Source organism: Falco cherrug, chromosome 9 (assembly GCF_023634085.1).
Source record: "Falco cherrug isolate bFalChe1 chromosome 9, bFalChe1.pri, whole genome shotgun sequence".
NCBI lineage: Eukaryota > Metazoa > Chordata > Aves > Falconiformes > Falconidae > Falco > Falco cherrug.
Genome location: NC_073705.1, coordinates 5,745,993 through 5,769,042, shown reverse-complemented (window position 1 = coordinate 5,769,042; position 23,050 = coordinate 5,745,993). Strand labels below are relative to the sequence as shown.

The following is a 23,050-nucleotide window of genomic DNA, read 5'->3' as shown; positions in this document are numbered from 1 at the left end:
TGATGGGACTGTGGGCTGGGGGCCAGAGACCCCTTCCCTGCATGCAGGAGCCCATACTCCCTGTCCCTGCCCCGGCAGGCCCACAGGGCGATGGAGCAGTGTGGTTGCTGCGCTCTGGCTGTGAGCAGGGACAAGGACATGGGCAATCAGCAGCGGCTGCACAGCCCTGCCCCAGCCCAGCCTTGTGCCCCAGCCCCATGCTGCATGCCCTGTGCCCTAGCCCTCCGTGCCCCAGCCCTGTGCCCTAGCCCTCTGTGCCCCAGCTCCCCGTGCCCCAGCCCTGCTCTCCTGTGCAGCTGCAGTCCATGGTGGACCTGCTGGAGGGAACACTCTACAGCATGGACCTGATGAAGGTGCACTCCTACATCAGCAAGGTGGTGGCCCAGATGAACACGCTGGAGGAGGTGAGTGAGCTGCAGCAGGCACCATCCCCACAGTGTGCCCCATCTGGCTGCTTGGGACCATCTGGGGGAGGTGTGGGCTCCCTGAGTGGGGCTCCAACCTCTCCTCTCCTCCAGACCATCAAGACCAACCTGAGCAGAGAGAACGACTTCATGAAGGAGAGTGTCCTGCACCTCACCAACCAGATGAGACGCTACGAGAACTACTCCGACATCATGATGAGCATCAAAAAGGAGATCTCCAAACTGGGCTACCAGCTGCTGCAGAAGGATGCTGCTGCCGTCCCTGAGACCAAGGCACAGGTACCCCCCACGACCCCAGCCCCTCGCAGCCCCAGCTGGTGTCACTGGGCTGCTGTCGTGGGGCAGAGCCATGCTCCCCCACGGCTGTGGCGGGGGCTGGCAGCTCCCAGGAGTGCATCGGGGTGCACCAGCCAGCAGCCAAGGGCTGGTGCCTGCACCCACTGCCTGGCGTGGTGGGGGTCTGACGGGGCTGTGCCCCCCAGAACACAGCGGGCGGCCGAGAGAAGGAGGTGGGACGGTACCCCAGCACCCGCAAGGCACTGGGGGACAGGGCAGCCCCCCGAGCACCCAAGGAGAAGCAGCTGAAGCCCGAGAAGCCCAAAAAGGATAACGCAAAGGCCAGGGGGGGGTCGCAGCCCACGCCCAAGCCCAAGCCACCTGTGCATCAGCAAACTGTGGTCCGAGGCATCACTTACTACAAGGCTGGGCAGGTGGGAACAGTGGAGGGACCAGCTGGCAGCCGCGGTGAGTCCCCAGGGTGGGGCAGGGGTGTGGGGGGCTGGGGGCACCCTCCCACCGAGGCGGAGGGCCAGGGGCTGCCCTCACAAATGCACCGACCCCCTGGCTCGTCCCCCTGCAGAGAGCCCCGGGAGGGGGGCAGCTGCACCGGAGCGGCAGGAGGAGAGGGGCCCCCCACCCCCCCCAGCTGAGGGCACCCCAGCCCAAGCCGTCATGCGGGCAGAGACCACTGTGCCCAGCACCACAGCTGTGCCCAGCACTGCCCTGGCCGCCCGCAGCACTGCCCGCGTCATCCCCGCCACCATCCTCGGGCAGGGGGCTGACAGCACCGGGGGCCCTGAAACACCAAACAGAGGTGGGTGAGGGGGGGGCTGGGAGGGGGCACCTGTGGCCAGGCTGGGTCAGCAGTAGCCCTGCTGTGTGGAAGGGCTTCCCACCCTGGAGGAGGCAGACTGCCTGGGGCAGGGGTAAGACTTCGTCCTCCTCCTCCTCCTCCTCCTCCTCCTCGGTACCCAGTGAAGGAGGTGGAGTGTGAAGGCACCATCGAGTCCGTGGAGCCCCCCATGGAGCACCACAGCTACGGGCGCAACGAGGGAGCCTGGATGAAGGACCCGGCAGCCAAGGACGACCGCATCTATGTCACCAACTACTACTACGGCAACAGCCTGGTGGAGTTCAGGAGCCTCGACAACTTCAAGCAGGGTGAGGGCTGGTGGCCGAGCGGGCACAGGGGCCCCGGCTCCTCCTGGGGGAGCACCCAGTGCCGTGCAGCACCGGCTGTGCTGGGCCCTGGGGCGGTGGGCAGCTGATGGGGAGCACTCATGGGGCAGTGAGGGGGAAATGAGTCCCCTGCCGCTTACAGCACGCTTGGGCTACCGTGTGTGGGACCCCAGTGCTGCGAGGTGTCCCAACACACCTCCCACCCGCTCGCAGGCCGCTGGAGCAACCTCTACAAGCTGCCTTACAACTGGATCGGCACTGGGCACGTGGTGTACCGGGGGGCCTTTTACTACAACCGCGCCTTCACCAAGAACATCATCAAATACGACCTGAAGGAGAGGTATGTGGCGGGTTGGGCGCTGCTCCATGACGTGGTGTACGAGGACACGACACCCTGGAAATGGAGGGGCCACTCGGACATTGACTTCGCCGTGGATGAGAGCGGGCTCTGGGTCATCTACCCCTCCGTGGACTACGACTACTCGCAGCAGGAGGTGATCGTCCTGAGCCGACTCGACCCCGGAGACCTCTCGGTGCGCAGGGAGACCACCTGGAAGACAGGGCTAAAGCGCAATGCCTATGGGAACTGCTTCATCATCTGCGGCATCCTCTACGCTGTGGACACCTACAGCCAGAAGGAAGGGCAGATCTCCTACGCCTTCGACACGCACACGGACACGGAGGCAGAGCTCCGGCTGCCCTTCCTCAACCAGTATGCCTTCACCACACAGGTTGACTACAACCCCAAGGAGAAGGTGCTCTACGCCTGGGACAACGGCCATCAGATGACGTACGGGCTGCGCTTCGTGGTCTGAGTGCCCGGCCAGGTCCCAGCCGCATCCCTGCGCCCACCTTCCACCATGCCCGGCCGGGGCACCCCGATGCAGCTGGGCCAGGGCTGCGGCAAGAGCCTGGCTCCCACCCCAGAACCCTCCCCGTCTGCTGTGCCCCAGTCAGCTGCACCGTGCCTGTGGCATTGCAGGGCAGGGGATGTGGTAAGTGCAGCCCCCAGCCGACACCCCCACGACAACGTGGCCCCAGGGGCCATGGGGCTGCCCCACAGCCAGCAGCTCGTCCAGCGTTGCCTTCCTGGGGACACCGGAGAGGAGCTCAGCCCTGTGTCCCTGCAACACCGGGAGGCAGCCGAGTCTGCACCACCGCTGGTATGGCAGCACCCGCCCCATGCCACCGCACTGAGCACCCGCCTGTGCTGCGCCCCACCTGAGCACCGCTCTGCACACCGCACTGACCACAGACTCACCGTCACCGTAAAGGTGTGAGTGCCTTACCAGCCTGGTGCCGGCTGCAGGGCTCCGTGCCCTCGCCTGCGCCAAGTGCCGCGGGGCGGGCAGGGCCCCCTCGCTGCCGGGGCAGGAGGAACAGCTGCTGATTGCTATTTTAGGAGACGTGATTAAGATGCCTTTGCTTTTGCCGCTCATTAGCTTATTATTTAAATGCATTCACCAGAGCCGTGCGAAGTCCCCTCTCCTGGCAGGGGGTGCAGAGCAGCATGGCCGCAGTGCCGGGGTGCCCAGCCGCCACCCAGCACCGGTGGGGAGGAGGCACATGCGGCGAGGGAGCCCGGGGCCATCCTGCTCTCCGCCTAAGGCAGGGCAAGGGGCCAGCAGCGCTTGGCTTGGGTTTGGTCATTTTAGACATGAACAGTATTAAAAAAATAACAGATGTGAAACTGGGTTGCGTGCGCTGTCATTTCTCCTGAAGCCGGGCAGGGTGGGCACTCGCCGTCCCTGTCCCACAGCCAGGCATGCCCGGGGGTTGCTGGCACATGTGGCTGCTGTTCATTGCACATCTGGTGTGGCTCTGGGCAGCGCTCCCCACACCGAGCCTGGGGCAGCACCCCACATCCCCCACCCTGAGCCTGGGGCAGCACCCAACATCCTGCGCAGCACCTGGCACAGCACCCGGCTGCGCCACAGCCCCGGCTGGGCAGCACAGAGGCAGGTGAGTCCCCAGCACAGACGGGGGGGGGGGGTATGGGGGGTTTGGCATTCCCTGTGAGAGCTGCGGCAGCCGGGGCTGGGCGCTGCTGCCAGGGCAAGTAGGAAAGGGAGAGGGGAGCAGCTGAGCGTGGGCACGGGGCAGCAGCTGCCCTGACTCTGCTGCAAAATTTGGCAAGCATGGGGCTGCTGGAGGCCCCCGGGTGGGAGCAGCCTGCCCGCCCAGCTCCCGCCTGTGTGTGCTAGAGCGGCTGCCACTCAGCACCACGAGGCCCTGCGCACTGGCCTCGTGTCCCACTGGGCTCCTCGTGCCACAGAGCCATCACCGGGCAGCTGAGCCCGCTGTCCCAGGATGCCGGCACAGCTGAAATGTTTTCTACCATGAAGAGCCAAAGCCAGCGCTGGGCCTGGGGCAGCTCAGCACCCCCCGGCCCTATGCTGCACCCAGACCTGGGTCCTGCTCTGGCTCACACAAGTCCTGCCTACCCCTGCCCCTGCCAACCCCCGCGCCCAGCGCATCCCTCGCTTGGCTGCAAGTCCTCACCACGAGAAAGGAGCTGGCTGACTTTTTCCCCCCCGAGCTGGGTCCCTGCCAGGCTTTTATCTAGCGATCCCCAGCAAATCCCTGTCCAAACAATATGGATTTCTGACATTTTTTTGCGGTAAAGTAAACTCCCAGCGCATCTCTAATTCCAGGGCTTTGTTGTTCTTCGGCAGGGGCTGCGTGGCTCTTTGCCATCTCGCTGTGCCGGGCTGGGCTGTGGGACGCCCCTCCGCTCCCCTCGGGATGAAAACACCGGGAAGGGAGTAATTAAACCCGCGTGGCTGGAGGGCAGCGTCACCTAATTGCAGCCATGGGGCCTCCTGCAAAGACGCCCCTCTGAGAGCATGCTCCTTGCTGCCACTAACACCGTGATAACGAGAAGCTCTAATTATGCCCACATGACAGGCATTGCATGAAATACTTTCTCCCCCCCCCCCCCCCCCCCCCCCCCCCGACAGCTGCCTGGCCTTGGCCCCGAAACCTGCAGTTTGGCCAGGCTCCGCAGCCCCTCGCACCACAGCCTGGGGGTGCCTGGGGAGGGAGCAACACAGGGCGATGGGGGCAATGTGCGATGATGCAGGACAATGTGGGGTGATGTGGGGCAACGCAGGGTGATGTGGGGTGCTGCAGAGTGGCGAGCTGGCAGCAGTGTGCAGCCTCACGAGGGTTTCTTGGCAGCGCAAGGCCATGCAGCAGCAGCACAGGCTGTAAAGGCACCAGCACCGTACAAGCCACGGCACCGGCACTGTGCGAGCAGCCCCCAGCGTGTGGGGCTCTGCCCTACGTGCCCAGCACCAGCGAAGCCTCCTCTGGCTCCCCACTGACAAAACACCAGCAGCGAACAAAAACAAAGGGGCTTTTGTTTCCCAGTGGGGTTATTGTGTTGGGTCCTTGGGCTTCCCGGACCCCCCACTGCTCCATGCCTTTCTCTCAATTCAAAGTCACCCTGATCCCCTTTCTCTGCTATTATGTGTCAGGGAATCACACCCGGGGTCGGGTCCATGGAAAAGTCTGTGAGCGCCTGCTCCAGCTCTCCCTGCCTGGCCCCGACCAGCCCATGTGCGACCAGTCCATGCCCGTGGCCCTCAGCCTCAGCATCCCTTCGCTAGCTGGTCCTTGTGCAGGTCCCAACCCTGCTCCCCGGCTGTGGTCCTGGTCCATGGTCCCTTGATGCCTGGTCCTGCTCTCTGGCCTCTGGTCCCGGTCCCAGGCAGGATGAGGGAGGCTGAAGATGGGGGTCTCCGATCAGGACATGATGAGGACCTGTGGATGGGGGTAGGATGGGTTCCTGCCGCGCTGGGCGCTGCTGACTTCCAGACATTCCTCCTGTGCGTGGCCAGCACCACCTCAGCTCATAACGTGATTAAAAGATTAAAATCTCTCAGTTCAGCAGCAAGCAGCAAATGAAGCTTGAGACAGGGATGCTGAGGGGCTGCTGTGCCCGAGGGCCCCGTGACGGCAATGCAGTGCCCGGGGAAGAGCAGCCGAGGCCATGCAGGCAGGTGCTGCTGGCACCACAGCCCTCCCTCCAAACCCCCTCCTGCAGCACGGCGGCCCCGGGGGAAGCCGGGCACTGAAGCCTCCATCCCCCCTACCTCCTCGGTTACTGGCTGGGGCTGGTTGGGTTGTGGTGGTTTTGCCTCAGCCCTGGCCCCACTGACCGGGCTGGCTGTCCCACTCGTCCTGCCGCTGAGCCGGCCCCACCAGCACCATGGCATGGTGCCAGCACAGCGCAGAGCCAGCTTGGTGCCACTGGTGAGCCCGGGCCCCACCAGCACCGTGGCATGGTGCCAGCACAGTGCAGAGCCAGCTTGGTGCCACTGGTGAGCCCGGGGGGTGGCCAGCCTGCAGGCAGGCAGGATGCATGGAGGGTAGGACATGGCACCAGCCCTGCTCCAGGTGACATTCCGTCTGGAGCCTGTCCTTGGCCGCAAGCTGTTGGCACCTGCCAAAGATGCACCAAAATCATCGGTCCTCATCCCATGCTGGGTGCCGGGAGCCTCAGCTGGTGCAGCTGAACCACCCTGACTGCAGTTTGCTGCCACAGGAGGGCCCTGCCCACCCCAGCCCCAGGACATGAGACAATCCAACAGCTGGCCCATGGCCACGCAGCCCTTCCCTGGCCACAGAGAGCTGAGAGCCGCCTGCCTGGGGGCTGCAGGGCCAGGAGCAGCTGTGCTCGGAGAATCTGGCAGGGTAATTGGGCCCTTCCCTCCATTCTTATCTCCGTCCGGGGCCACTGACCCAGGAAACGAGGCGATGTGTGTCCAGCAGCAGGTGGAAGCAAGTCCTGGGGCTGTGCCCACATCATGAACATGCTTCAAAGCTGGAGCCGGCAGCACTGAGCGTCACAGGGATCTATTTTTATTGCCCTCCCTGACCCTTCCTGCCACATGGTCCCTGCTGCCCTGGCAGCACATCAACACGGGGAGGGGAGGCATTTGCTGCTGTGCCTCTCCCTCCCGCTCCCCAGGGACATGCCTTGGCTCCCCGGCACAGTGGCAGTGTGGCAGGATGGTGCTGGCATCACTCTGCCAGGACATCCCTGCTCTCTGCATCCCCAAGCCATGGCTTGCAGGGCGGTGCAGGATGGGTACGTCCCTGCTGAGACCCACCGGCTCATTGCACCCAGGGCCAGCAGGGAGCTGGGGAGGACACGGTGGGTGAGGTTTCCCCTGGGAAGTGTGGGGGTGCCCAGCACCAAACCTGCTCGAGTGCTTCCCCTTGGCCAGGCTGTGCTCATAGCAGGGAGCTGTTTCTCTTGTAACCGTGACGAAGCTGTGGCTGGAAGTGCAGCAGGGGTTCAGGATGCGAGCACTGACCAACCCAAACAACGCTGGTCAGGCGAGCAGCAGGCGCTGCCAGCTCTGCATGCACCTTTGCAACACCCCAGGGCTGCGAGGGGCTGCCAGAAATGGTGCAGTGGGGAAACCAAGGCATGAACCCACCTGCAAGACCAGGGAGCCTCTGCATCCTTTCCCCCATGTCCCCCTCTCCGGGCTGGGGCAGGCACAGTGGGCACAGCCCAGCATGGACACACTGCTCCCAGCACAGATCCACTGCTCCCACCATGGAGCTGCTGCAGGGGAGGAGGAAGGTGGCAGGGGCAGAGCACTGGGTGCAGGGGCAGCACCCATCTGCCTCCACCTCCCCCCCTGCTCTGGGCCATAAAGGGCACTCACCCGCTCTGCACCCAAGATAGAGCTGATTGTCCCCAGGGCCAGCAAAAGATTTACTGGGGCCGCGGCTGTGTCACTGCTGGGTGACAGGGAGCATGGCCTCATGCCTGGCAGCGCTGCCTTGCCCCGGCCCGGCCGGCCAAGGGCTGCCTCCTGGGGCTGGGGGCAACACGGCTCCGCTCCGCCTAGATCTGTCCCAGCACGGCCAGGCTGTGGGACGCAGGGCTCGGCAGGGAGCTGTGCCGGGGACGCGGTGCCCAGCCGTGTTGGCAGCCTCTCGGCAGAGCCCGGCAGTCCCCCAGCAGCGGGTCAGTGCCAGCACCACGGCCACCATGCTGTGCCCCCAGCCTGTTGGCCGCCCTTGCTGGCACCTGTCTGGTGGGACACTGCTGGGGCCGTGGGCAGTCTCTGGAGAGCCGCAGGGCACCGCGGGTGCAGGGGCTGCTGACCCTGAGCGGCAGCGGGAAAGGGCCAGGCAGCAGGAGGTGGCAGCGGCCGGAGGGAAGGGAGGGGAGCTGCGGGCCTTGGCAGCGCTGCCGCTGACTCACCACCGGTGGAAACAGAGATCTGCTCCCAGGCTTGCTGCCATCACCAGCCCCAAGCTACCCCAGCCCCCTGGCACACCACAGCAGCCCCTGGGGGTGGGGGGGCACCCTGGCAACACCCCTTCCCCAGCAGCACCCATGGCACAGCGCGGGGGGAAGGGGGTCTGCCTGGGGGCTGCTCTCACGGCCAGGTGCTGCTCACGCCCACACAGGGGGCTTCCTCCATCACCCCTGGGTGCACAGCCAGGCTGGCAGGGAGCCAGGAGCCCCGGCACACGGTGCCCCCCCCCCAGTCTCCTGGGAGCCCAAGGGCCACCTTTGTGCGGGAGCCCCTCACACGGTGGGAGCCTGGTCTGGATACCGCCTGTATTCATGGGAGCGGCAGGACCGGGGCAGCACGGGGACAAGTTCTCCCCAGCCTGGCCACCAAAACGGGCATTCAGGGCAGGGAGCGGGCAGCTGCCCCGGCAGACCTGGGCTGCTGGGACGTGGCGTTTCCCCGCTGGCCCAGGGCTCACAACGCAGCGCTCAGCAGCCAGATGTGCTGGGCACACTGCTCGCCCGCAGCCACGTGGGGCTGCCGCTCCCCAGCACGCTGAGAGGAGCGGGTGGCACAGAGCGGCCGAGGACACCTGCACATGCCCAGGGTGGTCGCTCCCAAGCTCCCTGCTCACCCTGCCCTGCCCAGCGCCTTGCACGCCCCACCACGTGCTGCTCCCTGCATGCCCCGCTGCAGGCAGAATCCGGGGTCAGCACTAGCACCCAAGAGCAAAGGAGCCGTCCCCAGAGGAGGGAGGTGGCAGCAGTGCCAGGAGCGTTAGAAGAGCTGCAGTCCGTGTCCATTGCAGCAAACAGTGGCCGAGGCGCGCGGAACCTGGGCTTTCCCACCCAGACCTTGCAGGACTCTCATCTGCCTCTGCCCTCTCTGCAGTTCTCCCCTGCCCGCGCCGCAGGATCAGGTCCTGGCAGCTCCCAGAGACACCATCCGCACTCGGCCACTGCCTGCTGTGCAGGGGAGAGACATCTGGTGCCGCTGAACGCTTTCCAGGGCGTGCAGCCAGCGCTGCCTTCGCAGTGGCATCAGCCCTGGGCTGTGCCTTGCAGCCAGCCAGCCGCTGCTCCTCCTTCCTCATCCCCACCCTGGAAATTATTTATTTGCTGAAGAACAGCTTTCCCCAGGAAGTCTACTCAGATGCCGAGGAACAGCTTCAGTTACAAGGAAAAATAAACAATTTGAGCCTTAGAGGCCCTGATGCTCTGCAAACACCAGTGCTAAACCCGGGGCCAGTGTCAGCAGCTGCACAGGGTCAGTGCAGGAGAGGGCTCCCAGCACCCCATCAGCACCGTGCTCAAGGGGGACGCAGCCCACGCTGCCCGCAGCGGCAGGGGGTGATGCCGCATGGTCCCCCTGAAGGTCTCTGAGGCGGGGATTTAGTGCAGTGCCAGAAACCCATCTACCTCCTCAAGTAGCTGCTGCGGGTTGTGCACTAATCAAAGCTTGAGCTGCTCCCCCACCCCGTACCGACCCCGCTTCAGTGCATGGATGACTTCTTGGCAGCCCCGGCTTCCCAGCCCAGCTTCTGGCAGGTCACCCGCTCCCACTCCCAACAGTGGGGTGCTGTGCCACAGCCCCCTCCCCCGGGGCAGCAGCCCCACACTTTGCACAGCTGCCCCCTGCACGGGAGCCAGAGGCAAAGCGTGCCCTCAGCAAGCCCTGCGCCCCAGCGCCACGCAGCCAGGCGGGCAAGGCGACACCGAGCTGAGCACACTCCATTCACAAAGGTGTGTAGAACAGCTCTGGAAGTACAGCAGATTGTAACTGAAACCCCCATTAGATACTTGAGAAGTTGTACAAACCCATTTGCCTTCAAAGGTGGCCTTGAAGTGAGCAGGCAGCTGCACCGGAGACCTCCAGAGGAACAGTCCCACCTCAATCACCTGTACAAGTGCAGACACGCAAATAACACCAACGCCCCGCAGCTCGCGACTTCAGGATGTTCGGAGGTACCAGCTCCCAAGCTGCTACTCGTTTTGTCCCCACAGTTCAGGCACATGTTGTGTTCTCTGGGCATGATGCCGCTATCTAAAGCCACAAATTCTCCTTGGATGTTCAGCGCCTGGTAATTAGGGTTTATTTTTCCGTGTTTCCCCGACCCCTTGTTACATGATTAGTAAAGGGCACATCAGCGAGCTGTATCACAACCAGACCTTTCAGACAGATGACCCTCTCCAGGCAGCTGCTGCTCATGGCTGGGGATGGAAGGTGACAGCCGTTTCACCTGAGGCACACCCCGATGTTGTCACCAGAGGCTCTGCAGCAATAACCACCTTCTTCCCACCTCCATTTCCAAGCCACCCCACAGCTTGCACCATCCAGGAGCAGACTCCAGAAGGCCATTAGGGCAGCGTTACCTGTGTTTGCTTTTCCGCATCAGGAATAGGGTTAAGAGCCACCAGGCTCTCCTCGGATGGGCTGATGGAAGAGCACGGGCACACAACGCCTCTGTACAAGAGAAGCACAAATACAGCTGGGCATGACCAGAGGCAGCCAGCCCGATTCCTGGCACAGGGGACCAGCCCCTCCTCCGCCTTTGTCAAGTATCAGGCTGCTGGGACAGGAGCATGCGGATCTGGGATCCTTGCAGTGGGGCAGTGCTTGCAGAGGGCCACAGGTGCTGCGTGAAAAGCACATGCTTCTGGAAAAACAGTGTGCTGCAGGCCACTGCAGGATACTTGGAAGCAGCAATGCACAGCATTTCGTAACGCTGCCTGCCCTCATGGCAACATGAGCCAAAGCCAGTTCCCACACGTAACGCTCCATCTTACGGCACAGCTCCAGCAGGACTCATGCAGGGCCTGTGCCCAGAGCTGGGGCTCCTTCACTGCCAAACTTTATCGTGTTCAGGTCCACACGAAGCTCCTAACAAAGCTATCACACAGCCAGCATTAGCATCATTGTAAAGCTATCCCTCATAACAGCTCAGTACATGGGAAATTCATTTTACCACACATAATTAGACCTCTCTCTGGCTAAAACTTGTTCGAGGCTTAGAAAGCCTTCAGATCTAAATTCAGCAAGCAGAATTAAGATCTTTTTCCTAAAGGGAATCTGGATCCAATCTAAGGACTCCCTAATGGGTATAGAATTTTTCATGTTAGAATGTATTAGCTATGCTAACACAAACCATGAGTGCATCACTAATGCTCAAGCAGCACTGCATAACTCTTCCTTACAGCAGTACCAAAAAAGGCCAGAGTTCCAAAGAACTCCATGGGGTGGCAGAAAGTCGAAATGTTTAACTAGTTCTGTGCCTCACAGGTGAAACGTGTGGAACCATGAGATAAGGGAGTGCATTGAAACTTTACAGGTGACCCTTCTAGCTCAGCTTTCCTCAAGTCCAGTTTCCTGATTACCTGACCTCTATCAGTCTTGACATGCACACAAAACCAACACCTGGTCTGAAACTACCACAGCCCTTATGTTTTCCTACCGCTCCAACTGGAACTGAGCTTCCTCTCTTCTGCATGTCATGCTGTATGCAAACAACAGCCTGGCCGGACTGCCCTCCAAAAGAAATGCTTGCACACCACTACAAACAACTCCTCTTTACACTCCAACTCCCAGGGTGAGGGAGCACCAGCCTGCAGCCAGCCCCTGCGCAGCCAGGCATGGACTGACCAAACAGCCTCCATCTGAAATGCACCTCTGCTGACAGGTGATGCTGGGTGGAGCCTTCGCACTCACCCTGAGCACCCTCTTACTTCCAGCTGTTTGCCAACATTAAATCAGCTGCAAGCAGAAACAAACCTGGAGGACAATGCCCGAATCCAGCTTCCTGACCGAAACCGAAGTAGCTTCCTTGGAAGGAGGCTGCAGCAGCCCCTCTGCCCATCTCACTGCAGCTCCGGGCAGCGGTGGTCAGGCTAGTGACCAGCCACCTGTGCGGCACCTGCCTGCAGCGGTCCGCTGGCAGGACCAGGCAAACCACTGCCTACGGCATCTGCCCAGACCTGGGATGGCTGGGGACTCTTTGGTGCTACTACCTGTGCAGAGATCCCAAACAAGTGCTGATGGAACTCTTCAGTTTCAATAAAGTCTGCTAAAACACCTTGGCAAATTAGTTCATCTCTGTAACATTTAAACACTTGCAACTAGACAAGAACTTTAAAATTCACTCTTAAAACTACTGAAGTGATGAACACCAACTCACTGTACACATATGTGTACAGTTTTCCATTTTAAATCAATCTCAAGTTAAAACACTTTTCACATGTTAAGCTGAACCAGCTCCACGGATCTGTACTCATTTGCCTGTTCTTCAAAAAGGAAACCAATCTTAAACTGCAAGTTTAGTATTTTCATTAGCAACAGAAGTTCAAATAAACTTTGTGAATCCTGATTTCTCCTCATAAAGTTGATGACTTCTTTATCCCACCGCTAAAAAACAACCCAACAGTGACAGCTTCCAAACAAAATTCTATTTAATGAGACATACTCAGCCAATATAATTAAGAATTTTCGGCATATTGCAGTTTTATGCCTTGATGGCATATTTTCGCATAGGGTACAAACGTTCTTTTCGCTGCTGTTTTTTGGTCTTCAGATTTTCTTCATGCTTATTTAATCTGCGTCGCATGGCACGAGTCTTCTTCGGCCGCAGATCAAGAGGCTTATACTTTTTGCCCTGTTTGCAAAAATACACAACAGTTGAGTTGGAGAGACTGCAACATACCCCTTAGGTGCACGAGCTCATAGAGAGCAACTGCCTGTAAGAACATCACCAGCAGCGTTTTCAGCTTCTTTTTATTGGGACTATTGTTACAGCCTAGAAGTTTAAGAGAACTCTCCACTAGGAAACATGGAGTTGCTTCTAACTTTTGTACCAGTTGTAGTAGCTTTGACTCAAGTTTAAGTCATACTTAAGATTAAGAGTCCCAGTTATCCAATACCTTCTGAAAAGCTCTTTTCCCCCCTATTTATGCAATTCAACCCCCAAGAAGTAATACTCTAAAAATTACAGAAACTTATTGAGATAAAGACTTCTTTGGTCACTTCCAACATGATTAAAATTTAGGAGTATTGGCAGTTCTGGAAACTGCATCTTCAGAGAAGCAATGCAGCGCAGCACAAGGCTCTCCTGGCAAAAGCAGATTCACACTGAGCTTACAGAATTCAGGGTAGTCTTGCAGTAACATTTAAAAAGGAACCACAACTAGAAAACTTTAAAACTGAATATAAATAAGAGCTTTCTTCTTGTGTTCTAAGCTTTTAAGAAACAACCTACAACATTTTTCAAATACATAGTTTGTAGGAAGGAACTAAAGAGAAAAAAAGACCACTATGCAAGATGTTTGCACTTACCTTGTAAAACTTCCTCAAGTTCTCCTTCTGGGTCTGATTGATAACAGTTAAGACTCTGGCAATGGATTTACGAACCACACGTCTGCAGAAACAACAAGAACACACGGAAAGACGAGCCTCCTGGATTTACCACCCAGTGTACACATGGCGCGTACATGCTACAGCCCAGTAACTGACACCGCACCACGCTGCAGCAAAACACTGACGGCTCCCGCCGCATCCAGCTTCACATCTCTGAGCGGAGATACACCACCCATCCCCACGCATACAAAGTTATTCCTCTTCCGTATCGGTTTTAACTTTTTTCTAGTGCGAGACAACCACTGAGAGGCAGCGCGCCGCGGCCCCCCCGCAGGACCGAGCACCCCCGCCCGGTGCGGGGCTCAGGCCCGGGCAGGCTCCTCCGCCGCCCCCGTCCCCCCCTCGGGCCCAGCCTCGCCGCCGGGCTGGGCCCCACTTACATCTTGGAGAGCTTGGAGGCGGCCCCACCGGTCACCTTGGCCACGCGAAGCTGCGACAGCTCCACCTTCAGATCGTCCAGCTGCTTCAGCAGCTCCTCCTTCTTCTTCCCCCGCAGGTCTCGGGCCTTGATCTTGGCCTGCAGGCGGCGGACACCTCGTCAGGCCCACTCCCGGCCCCGCACCCCCCCGCCCGGCAGCGGCCTTCCCCGGGCCTCCCGCCGCCCGCATCCCCCCCACGGCGCCTCGACGGCGGCGCCAGGTCGACGGCACGCGCCAGCGGCGCGGCGGGCCTAGTGCCAGGGCCAGCGTCTTGGTGCCAGGGCCGGCGGCCCGGTGGCCCCGCGGATGCCGCCGGATCGCAGCGGGGCGGGCGCAGAGCCGCTCACCATGATGGCGGCGGCGGCGCGGCGCGGGCCGGAAGGGCCGGAAGCCGGGCAGGGCGGGGGGCGGAGGCGCTGCCGGCCGGAGCCTACCAATCCACGGCCGGGCGGGGGGAGAGGCCTGTGCGCTGCGGCGCCCCCCGTGGGCAGCGCCGTGGTAGCGGCCGCGGGTGCTGACAGGGAAGGCGGGAGGCGGTGGGAGGTGGCGAGGCAGCGCCGCCGGCCCCGGGGCACTGGGGCTGCGGCCCCTCGGGAGGCGGCGGCTGGTGCTGCTGCGCGCCGCTCCGCGCTCTTCCAGCCGCCACAAGCCCTGTCAGAGCGGAGCCGGTGTTCTCGCCCTGGCCGAGGTGCGGCACTCTTACCCTGGCAGCGGTGGGAACGTGACGGCGGGCGGGGTGGCAGCGGCCGCGGAGCGGGGCAGGGCCGTGCGCCCAGGTGGCCGGAGGGCCGGCGGGAGGGAGGGGGCAGGCGGGCGGGCCGGGCCCTGCACGGCGGGACAGGCCTCCGCACGGTGGCGCCGCAGCACGCCGCCTCCAGCCGTATCCAGGCAGCCGCGCCGTGCCTCACCGGCCCCGCGCGGGAGGGCGGGGGGCTCCCGACTGACGGTCCGCGCCGCCAATCAGAAGGCCGCCTCGCCGTCAGTGTAGGCGCTCCCCCAATAGGAGCGGGAGGGGGCGGGGTAAGGCCGGCCCAGACTAGCGCGAGGCGGCAGCCGCGCTCCGCGCAGCCGGAGCCTTCGCCGCGGCGGCGCTGGCGGCTTTGCCCGGGAGTTGGCGGAGGCGGCGCGGATGGTGAGAGGGGCCGCCCGGCAGCGCCTGCCCCGCACCGGCCTGGCCTCCAGGTGCGGGGGGCGGAGCGGCGGCGCGGGCGGGTGCGGGGCGCGGGCGGGGCGGCGGCGCGGGCGGGCGGGCGGGCGGGAGCGGCGGCGGCGGCTGCGGGCGGCTCGGGGCAGGCCCGGCGGCGGCGCGCCCCTCACCGCTGTCTCGCCCCCGCAGAGCTCCCGGCCCAGCGGAGAAGCCGTGCCGCAAGCGCAAGCCCAGGTAAGGCGGCGGCGAGCGGCGTGGCAGGTGCGGGCGGGGGCGGCCGGGGCGGCGCGGAGCATCCCCCGGCGGCGGGCTTCTCCCGGCGGTGGCCGCAGCCGCGCCGGGGGCCGGGGCCCCGCGCCGTGGTGGGGGGCAGCGGGGCGGGGGTGCCGAGGCCCGGGCGTGCGGAGCCACGCTCGCCGCCGTCTTAGCTGCTAACGGAGAAGAGGAGACACGATGTGACACGTCTTCTGCTTAGGCCTGGATTCGCAACGTAACCGCAATAATTGCGGAGACGGCCCCCTCTTCATTAACTTCTCCATTCGTCACGTTATATCCCCTCTCGCCACCCTGCCTGCCCCCGCTGGGCAGGCCGTCGGTGTCCTGCACACCTCTGACAGGTAGCTGCTTTTCCGCATCAGCAAATGAATCCTTTTGCATGAAATATTGCTGGATTTTACAAGAGCTGTTCGTGCAGTGCTGGATATTCAAATTGCGGGTTTGACAGAATCATCATGGACTTGTCCTGATTTGAAACTTCTATCTTGGCAGCTCCCTCTTGCCAAATTCCTGTTTCCTCTGAGAAATGCTTTGGACAATAGGTGATGTGAAATGCCCTTGGGGATTGAAGCTGGATGATTGTTACATAGTCATCCCCCCGAGGTTTCTTGCCTGTTACTGGGTATAAAAATGTCAATAACCAAAGGCTGCCCCAGTTAAAACATTCAGAATCAAAGCTGCAGGTTTTCAGAGTCTGGGTCTAATCTCTCACTATGGAATGGGACCTGCTTTTGTCAAGTTTGAGTTGTACTTCTGTAATTCAACAGCCAGGCTCCAAACTTCTGTGCTTAGGCTGTCTCTAGGCTAAGCCGTTCTAGTCCTCCAACCTGCAAAATGGATCCCTTAATATGAAAAATTGCTGGATTTTGCGAAAGCTATCCAAACGCAATCCATAATTCTCAGTGTTTTGTCTAAGCTAATGTAGAGCAGCACTGATGGACCATAGGATGACTAAAATGCTAGTATAAGTGAGTCTCCCAGCATGTGTATGCTCTCACACCATTCCTGAGAGCAGCAAAGCTGTGGTGTTAATAGCAGCCTTTGGAAAGTGTAGAAGATCATCCTGGTATGGGTCTTGCTGTGGAAGTTTGCAGATGTGGTTACTGCCTGGTGCATCTTCTTACCTTGTGTGAACCCTGTTGCATAACAGTTGTAACTTCCCTTGCTCAGACTGTTGAGGAAGCAATTAAGAGGCATGACACCTGACTGCAGGTCATGTTAGTAGAAAAAGATGCTATGTTTTCAAATCAGATAAGTCAGTCTCTCCAAAGATGTTTCGATAAACGATCACAGTTTGTTACATGAAAGAAATAATGAGTCACTTAATTAGAAGCAAAGAGCATAATTCTCCAATCATTCTGGGCAGCCAGAATAATACACAAATGTGATGGCCAGATTCTTTGCTCCAGAAAGTATAAAAAACATTCATAGAAACTATATGGAGAGAATAAATATTTTGCTGTGCTACAAAGGAGATTGCAATCATTGTTTTATCTTGAAATATAGGTACAATACAGCCCAAAATTCAATTGGCAATCCACGTCCCTTACAAACACTGGAAGATTTTATCATCAGGATGACTAGCTGAGCTAAGCTCTGCGTGTAAGAATGATACAGACAGCAGCACCATGTTCTATGTTCACCATGCTCAGTTGAGAAACTAGATCTACAAGTGATCGAATGCGGAAAGTGCTTAGTGGTGGAAGGAATGCATAGCTTGCCTGTATTGTTAGCCATTTCTGTGTTACTATTTTATTTGGTGGAGGGAAGTAAAAATGGAGAATAACAATTCAAAACATTGAGAAGCTTATAACCCGAGTCAGTTCTGCACTGAAATTGTGTTGTCCATAACGTTGCACTGAAGGCATAGATTTACACAGGTGGGAGGACGGGGGCTGTAGCTCTCCCTCCTCTGCTGCCAGCGCCACGCCTGTCACATGATGTGACTGCACAGTCCTTTGCTCACACTGCAGCTGCGCTTGCCCTGGTGTGTGCCGGTCAGATTTTGCCTCTTTTTTTAATCAATTTTATTCTGGTTTAGCTCTGTGGGCTTTAAATAGAGTTGTTGATAAACTGATGTGGTGTGAATGGGTAATGAGTATTCATTTGATCATCTGGACACGTTAGTTGGCTTATCTTTTATTCTGCATGGTGTGCTTTGGGCAAGGAAGGAAGAGTTATGGTGTGAAAGTCTATTCTGAGGTGATATTACTGCCTAAATAGCTGAAATTTAACAGTATTTAAAAAAAAAAAACCCAAAACAACAAAAAACCACCAACTCCCCCTCGCCACCCCCTCAGTGCATGATACAGCTATCAGAGTCTTATCATGGAAATCTGTGTGTTGATGTCTTTTTTTGCAGAACTTTTCGTAGGTGTTTTTTTTTTCATAGAAATGTTCAGTTGGAGCAACTTCTGTAAAAAAACAGGACCTGTACACGCAAAGTTCTATGATAATTTTCTTTGGTATTCTTGCATAAGAACGTTCTGCAGCCTTGGCTTTTGTAGCCAGGTTGTTGTCTTTAAGCACATAAGCTCTGTCCTGAATATGTAGTTTTTAAAAAGTCTAGAAACAGAGGTATGGAACGGGGTATGTGCTCTAGCAGAAGGAAATGGTTTAAAGGAATGGACCAAATTGTGTGTGGGAGCTGCATGGAGGGTCAAATAGAGGTCTTTCTATAAAGTATGTAAGTTAGTTGCCAACACAAATATTACCTAGCAGTTTACATGTGCTGAAAGAACGCAGTACAGTCCTGCAACAGGAATAGGATAGAATAACCATCAGTCTGGTTCCCTGAGGATGTCAGTCAAGAAAGGAAGTGTGTGATGCCAAAAAGCCTGGATGGAACAGCAGGTTTAGAGGACTCGTCGTTTGAAGTATTTTTAATTATTGCTATTATTATAATGGAACACAGGCTAGAAGCGGAGTTTTTAAAATATAATTAAAGGAGAAGTCAGCAGAGGGATTTCTCTGCTGTGTGGCAGAGGAATGGTCCAGGAGTAATTCCTGCTCAGGAGGGTGAATTCCCAGAGTGATGACACTCTGTGCAGTTCCCAAGCTTGCTGGCAGCTTACCACCAAATGCCAGTTTGGAGGGAAGAAGTGAACTGAGCAGATTAAAAATCTTTCTCTAGCTTGCACTTCACTCTTTTGTCAGAGTAAGGTTCCTGTTGGAAAGCAGCCATTGACACCTTGGCTGAGAATGCTGACAAGATGCAGAGTGTGATAACTGCCCTTCAGATTGGCCGCTGGCCTGAACTGCCATTTGGGCCATCTAGTAAATAATTTGATTTTCTAGAAAGAAGTCTCTCTGTCACATAAGCATCAAGCTATGTTGTCTAGCAACCATTCAGTTTTGAATTAATGAGTGTACATCAAAGAGTTAAAACATCAGTTGTTTTCTGAGGAAAGAAAGAAAGAAAAAAAATCCATCTTGTAACTCAGATGCTTTTCAGGAACTTGGCTGCTCAAGATGTGAGAGGCATGTGCTTTTCCGCCCTGCTTTAGGTGATGGCTTAGTTCAAGGGGGCCCAGATTTGGCTCAGTCAACAGTTGTGTTGGCGTCTTGCCATCAAATGTGCATAAAATGGAGCTGACTGTAATTCCCTCCTCGCTCTAACATGGAGGGGCAGCCCAGAGAGACCTGAGGCCCCGGTATGCCTTGCTGTAGGTTGGCTTGGCTATGAGAGGTATACTGGGATGTACGATCCCTGCAGTGTGAGCTGTTGTGTTGTTACTTGATTGTTGCTTTTGAGTCCCTGGGTTGTATTTTGGTGGCTTGTCATAACTAGTGGATTTCAATCCGTGTTGTGCCTGTGCTTCCAAAATCTATCTCCCTTCTCTCAGTGGCTTGCATGCTTTTCCAGATGTATGAGGTTCATATCTCATTTGCAGACTCCTCCTATGATTTTTGTGGCTTGTGTGCTTTGCCACAAAATCAACATAAAACACAACTGGCATTTTAGCTGCTCCAAGAACATTGTGTGTAAATAAACCACTAAATAGTTTAGCTTGTGAAATGTAAATACACACAGATCAGCCTGCCACAGCTGATAGTGTTTTTCTATCTTCCTTCTTCCCCTCCCACCCCTGCCAAGAGTAGGCTAGTCTGATGTTCTTTTTTCTATTGCTCTTTCATACAATGCAAATGACTACTAAGTACCATGTAGGTGGTGTGCAGGCACCACTACAGATTCATGATTTGAATTTGGATGAAACACTTGCATCCTCTCCCATGTTGCTTCTGAACCATCTTCTGGGGATTCCTGGACTGCGACGACCCAGAAACTCTGCTTTGGTCTGACTTTGAGCTTCAGCTCATTTTTAGTAGCAAACTAGTTAAGTCGGTAAGAAGAGCAGAGGCCCAACTGTGATGACATTTTTAGCCTTTGCCCTTTGTTCATCCTATACACAAAAGGTCACGAACTGCGGTGAAAGAGGGATCACAGAGGGCACAGAATGGACAAAGGTGGAACAAATTGCCAGTGGCAGAAACATAAAGAAGAGAAGCAAAAGTTTTGTCTTATGAAGGTAATTGAAAAAGGCCACATGTGTCCCATGGTGATATTGTGTCTCTTGTATTTAAAGTGAGTCTGCCTATAGTGAATGTAGAGGGTCTGCTGGAAAGGTGTGGCTTAGATGATCTCAGTGTAGAAGGCATGAAGGGACAATGCTCTGTTTCCGTGGTATGATAATGAGCAGATCCGTGATGTTCTGCAAGAAGAGGTGCCAAAGCTGCAGTTCTGGATACAGACAGGTATGCTTTAAGCAATAAAAGGATTTTTGAAGATGTGCAAAAAATAATAATAATGAAAAGTCTGATTCTATAGAATAAGCACTTATTTGAAGCTAAAATAGTAGGATTGACACTGCGTGCTGGATATTCAAACTGATTTGACTTGAAACGGAGTCGAATTGGTGGTGTTGGCTGCTTCCCTGCAGAAGCCTTGAGACTGTTCCTGTCGAGGTGTCCAAGGTATTGCAGAGGTGGCAGCTCACGTTAACTCTGAGGTCTTAATATGAGACAGTGTTTGCAGATCTTCTGGTATTCTGATATGCTGAGAAATTAACTACATGTTTATGTGAAAGTATTAAACTTTCAGTTTGCAGTAAAAAAATAAAATTCTTGTATAACTGCATGTGCCTGCTGTCTGTGACTTCCACTTGCTACAGCAGTGTGCATCTGGAGAATTGCATGTGTGTTTTTATCTTGTTTTCTTGTATATCCCCTTCCCTCTTCTTTCCCCTTTTTAGGAAATAAAATTTATGCAATTGCACACTGAGGCTTCCTCTTTTTTTCTTCTCCAAGCAGCTTTTAAGTCGCTTGTCTGATGTAACTGGTGTTGCTGTAAGGGGAAAGGTCCTGAAGATTGTATAGCAAGCAGTCTTCACAAAACTCGAAGTTGAAGGAGAGTGACGTGTTTAGTGCATCTATGAAAGGGAAGGACAGACAGAATAGAGTTGTTATACTTTGTAGGAGGCATCTGGCCAGCCCCTCGGCATGTGTGGAGCCCTGGGAGAGTTGAAGCAGTTCTTTTTGCTGTGTGGGAGAGCTGGGGTTATGGTGATGGGTAGGGAAAGATCAACAGGGCCACATGCAGGTCGGTGTGGGACCAGGCTTCCTCTCACTGTAAAAGAGAGGATGACTGCTTGTGCACAAGTGTGTGGGCTGGTGTCACAGGCTCAGTTGGGTTTGTATGTTTTTAAATGTCTTCCCTGTTGCTTAATCATTAGAGAGATTACAGCTTCTGCAAGTTATCTGTAATAATGGTGTATTTTAGTAGGAAAAATACTTCCTTGGCGAATTCCCAACGGGAGTAGAACTAGTTGCATTTGCAGGTGATTTTCAGTCAGCCGCACTGCAATTTGTTTACAAAATAGAAGTTTTTCACCCTCTAGTTCAGGCTGCATTTCTCCTTAGTGCCCTTTTGAAATAAGCAAACATCCAGGCAGAGAGAACACGATTTGACCGGGGTTATTGGCTAAATAAAATAGCTACTTGCTTCTCTTACTGAAGTTATATTTTAAGTTTCTTTTTATTGTGGTGTTCAAACAAAAAAAGTCTCCAAAGCCTGGGCTCTGCCCAAGTCCTTTTCATTGTGTATTCTGTGTGCGTGTTTATACAGCAGTGAGCATAGCTGGTACAGAAACACTTGAGTTGTTCTTTAAGCTAGACCTGGCTGTTGCTGTCCTCCAGGACTGCACACCCTGCCAGGGGTCCCGGTGTAGTCTCAGCCTGCGCGCAGATGCTTCCCGCAGTGTCTAAGCGAGCGCCTGTGAAAGGAGCTTGGTAGGTCTGGAAGAGCTGCAGCCACTGCAGTGCAGACATGCCCTGAGGTGAACAGTGGTCGGGGATGAGAAATGTCTGTATTTGGTTCCAGCTTCTACTAAAAACCTTGCAATAATAAATACATCCATTTTTTTTTCCTCCCCATAAAAAAATGGTCAGATGTATAACTACTCCTTGCTGTTGCCTCTGAAGTACTGACTCCAGCAGTCTGAAGCTTTCAGTGCGTGCCTGTGTGTATGAAGGGGATGTTATTTATTTATTTCAGCGTTGCTTGAGTAGAAGGGAGTGATGTTGTAGAAACTTCAGGACAGTGGCTCTCCATGGAAAATTAGGTATTCTGGTGAGAGGAATGAATTTGGGTTCTAATTAATTTTGTGTTGTCTGAGGCTCTGTCAGGACTAGCACTCTGAGCAGATTATAGGGAAACGCACAGATGGTTTTCCCAAAACATTCAGTATAGCTTTGAAAGAAGACGGGAGAGGCGAATATGCCAGTCTGTAGAAGGAGAGGCAAGTAGAGAGCAAAGGTAGATATCCTGCTTGATGAAGGTAAGATCAGATGTTTCTTGGTCGAGATTTGAGACATGATGGTTCCAGACTTTGGGTATGAATGATCAAGAGCTTAGTTATAGTTACGTTATTAATTTGCAGGTAAGAAATACATACCAACTGGGCATCTGGCTTTATATCATGTTTCCTTTTGGCAATGATGCTGTGGGAGATGTGTCAGAATGAAGAGTGAGAACTGGTCTCTTTGACTCAAGGTTTGAGACCTTTAAAATCCTGATAGATTGGAATGTGTTTTGCACCACTGGTTTCTGTGGAGAGCAGTTCTAATAATGTCTTAGTCTAGGGAAACTACCAACAAGATAGATGTGGAAAGTGTGTTTGCTTTGCTTTTTGGTTACCACTTGCATCTCTAAGTAAGGCGTGGGAAGCATTTGAAAAACAGAGTTTATATTTCTGTTTTGTGAGTTCCTGATTAAGATGGTAAAACTGCCCGTGAAACTGTGATTCGGGATGCAGTTATCACTTACCCTTATCATTAGTTCAGTTGTCTAAGCACATACTTCCTGCTCGACTCCAGAATTTTAATTTTAATCAGAACCTCAACTGTAAACGCCAAGCCAATTGTATTTGATGCAAGCAATGAAACTCCAGAACAGCGAGAGTTTAGGACTTGTAGTTGATATGGCAGTTTACTGTTCTGTATTACATCTTGTCACAGAAAATTCTGATTCCCAGGCTAAAGGTTAATCAATACAGTCAGCCCATCCTAGTTCACTGCTTGGTTTGCAGTTTGCTGTCTTCAGGTGGGTGGGTGAAAACAACCAGGAACATTTCTTCCAAAAACAGAGAACGCTTTTCC

At 55.8% G+C, this 23,050-nt stretch overlaps 3 protein-coding genes across 12 annotated transcripts in view; 2 read left to right on the top strand and 1 right to left on the bottom strand.

Moving 5' to 3' along the window:
* Positions 1–3,573, top strand: part of OLFML2A (olfactomedin like 2A) — a 51,317-nt gene extending 47,744 nt beyond the window's left edge. For both annotated transcript variants that reach the window (XM_055720036.1, XM_055720035.1), the window contains exons 3-8: positions 297–404; positions 519–704; positions 908–1,169; positions 1,285–1,518; positions 1,680–1,865; positions 2,097–3,573. In XM_055720036.1, the coding sequence (XP_055576011.1) occupies positions 297–404; positions 519–704; positions 908–1,169; positions 1,285–1,518; positions 1,680–1,865; positions 2,097–2,698 (1,578 nt within the window). In that variant the 3' untranslated portion in view covers positions 2,699–3,573. The remainder of the gene's footprint in view (positions 1–296; positions 405–518; positions 705–907; positions 1,170–1,284; positions 1,519–1,679; positions 1,866–2,096) is intronic.
* A 9,000-nt stretch (positions 3,574–12,573) lies between these two features.
* RPL35 (ribosomal protein L35) lies at positions 12,574–14,453 on the bottom strand. Its single transcript, XM_055720122.1, has 4 exons — positions 14,319–14,453; positions 13,933–14,069; positions 13,472–13,553; positions 12,574–12,794 (listed from the first exon to the last, which is right to left on the bottom strand). Exons 1-4 carry the CDS (start codon positions 14,319–14,321, stop codon positions 12,645–12,647), a joined length of 372 nt encoding a protein of 123 aa, XP_055576097.1. The 5' UTR covers positions 14,322–14,453; the 3' UTR covers positions 12,574–12,644.
* Positions 14,454–14,607: 154 nt separating this feature from the next.
* SCAI (suppressor of cancer cell invasion) overlaps positions 14,608–23,050 on the top strand; it is a 49,210-nt gene continuing 40,767 nt past the window's right edge. For 2 of the 9 annotated variants that reach the window (XM_055720116.1, XM_055720115.1), the window contains exons 1-2: positions 14,997–15,153; positions 15,308–15,352. In XM_055720116.1, coding sequence (XP_055576091.1) covers positions 15,101–15,153; positions 15,308–15,352 — 98 coding nt within the window. In that variant the 5' untranslated portion in view covers positions 14,997–15,100. Of the gene's footprint in view, positions 15,154–15,307; positions 15,353–18,421; positions 19,924–23,050 lie in introns of those variants that run through there. The other 7 variants (XM_055720112.1, XM_055720119.1, XM_055720114.1 and 4 more) reach the window with 7 other exon arrangements.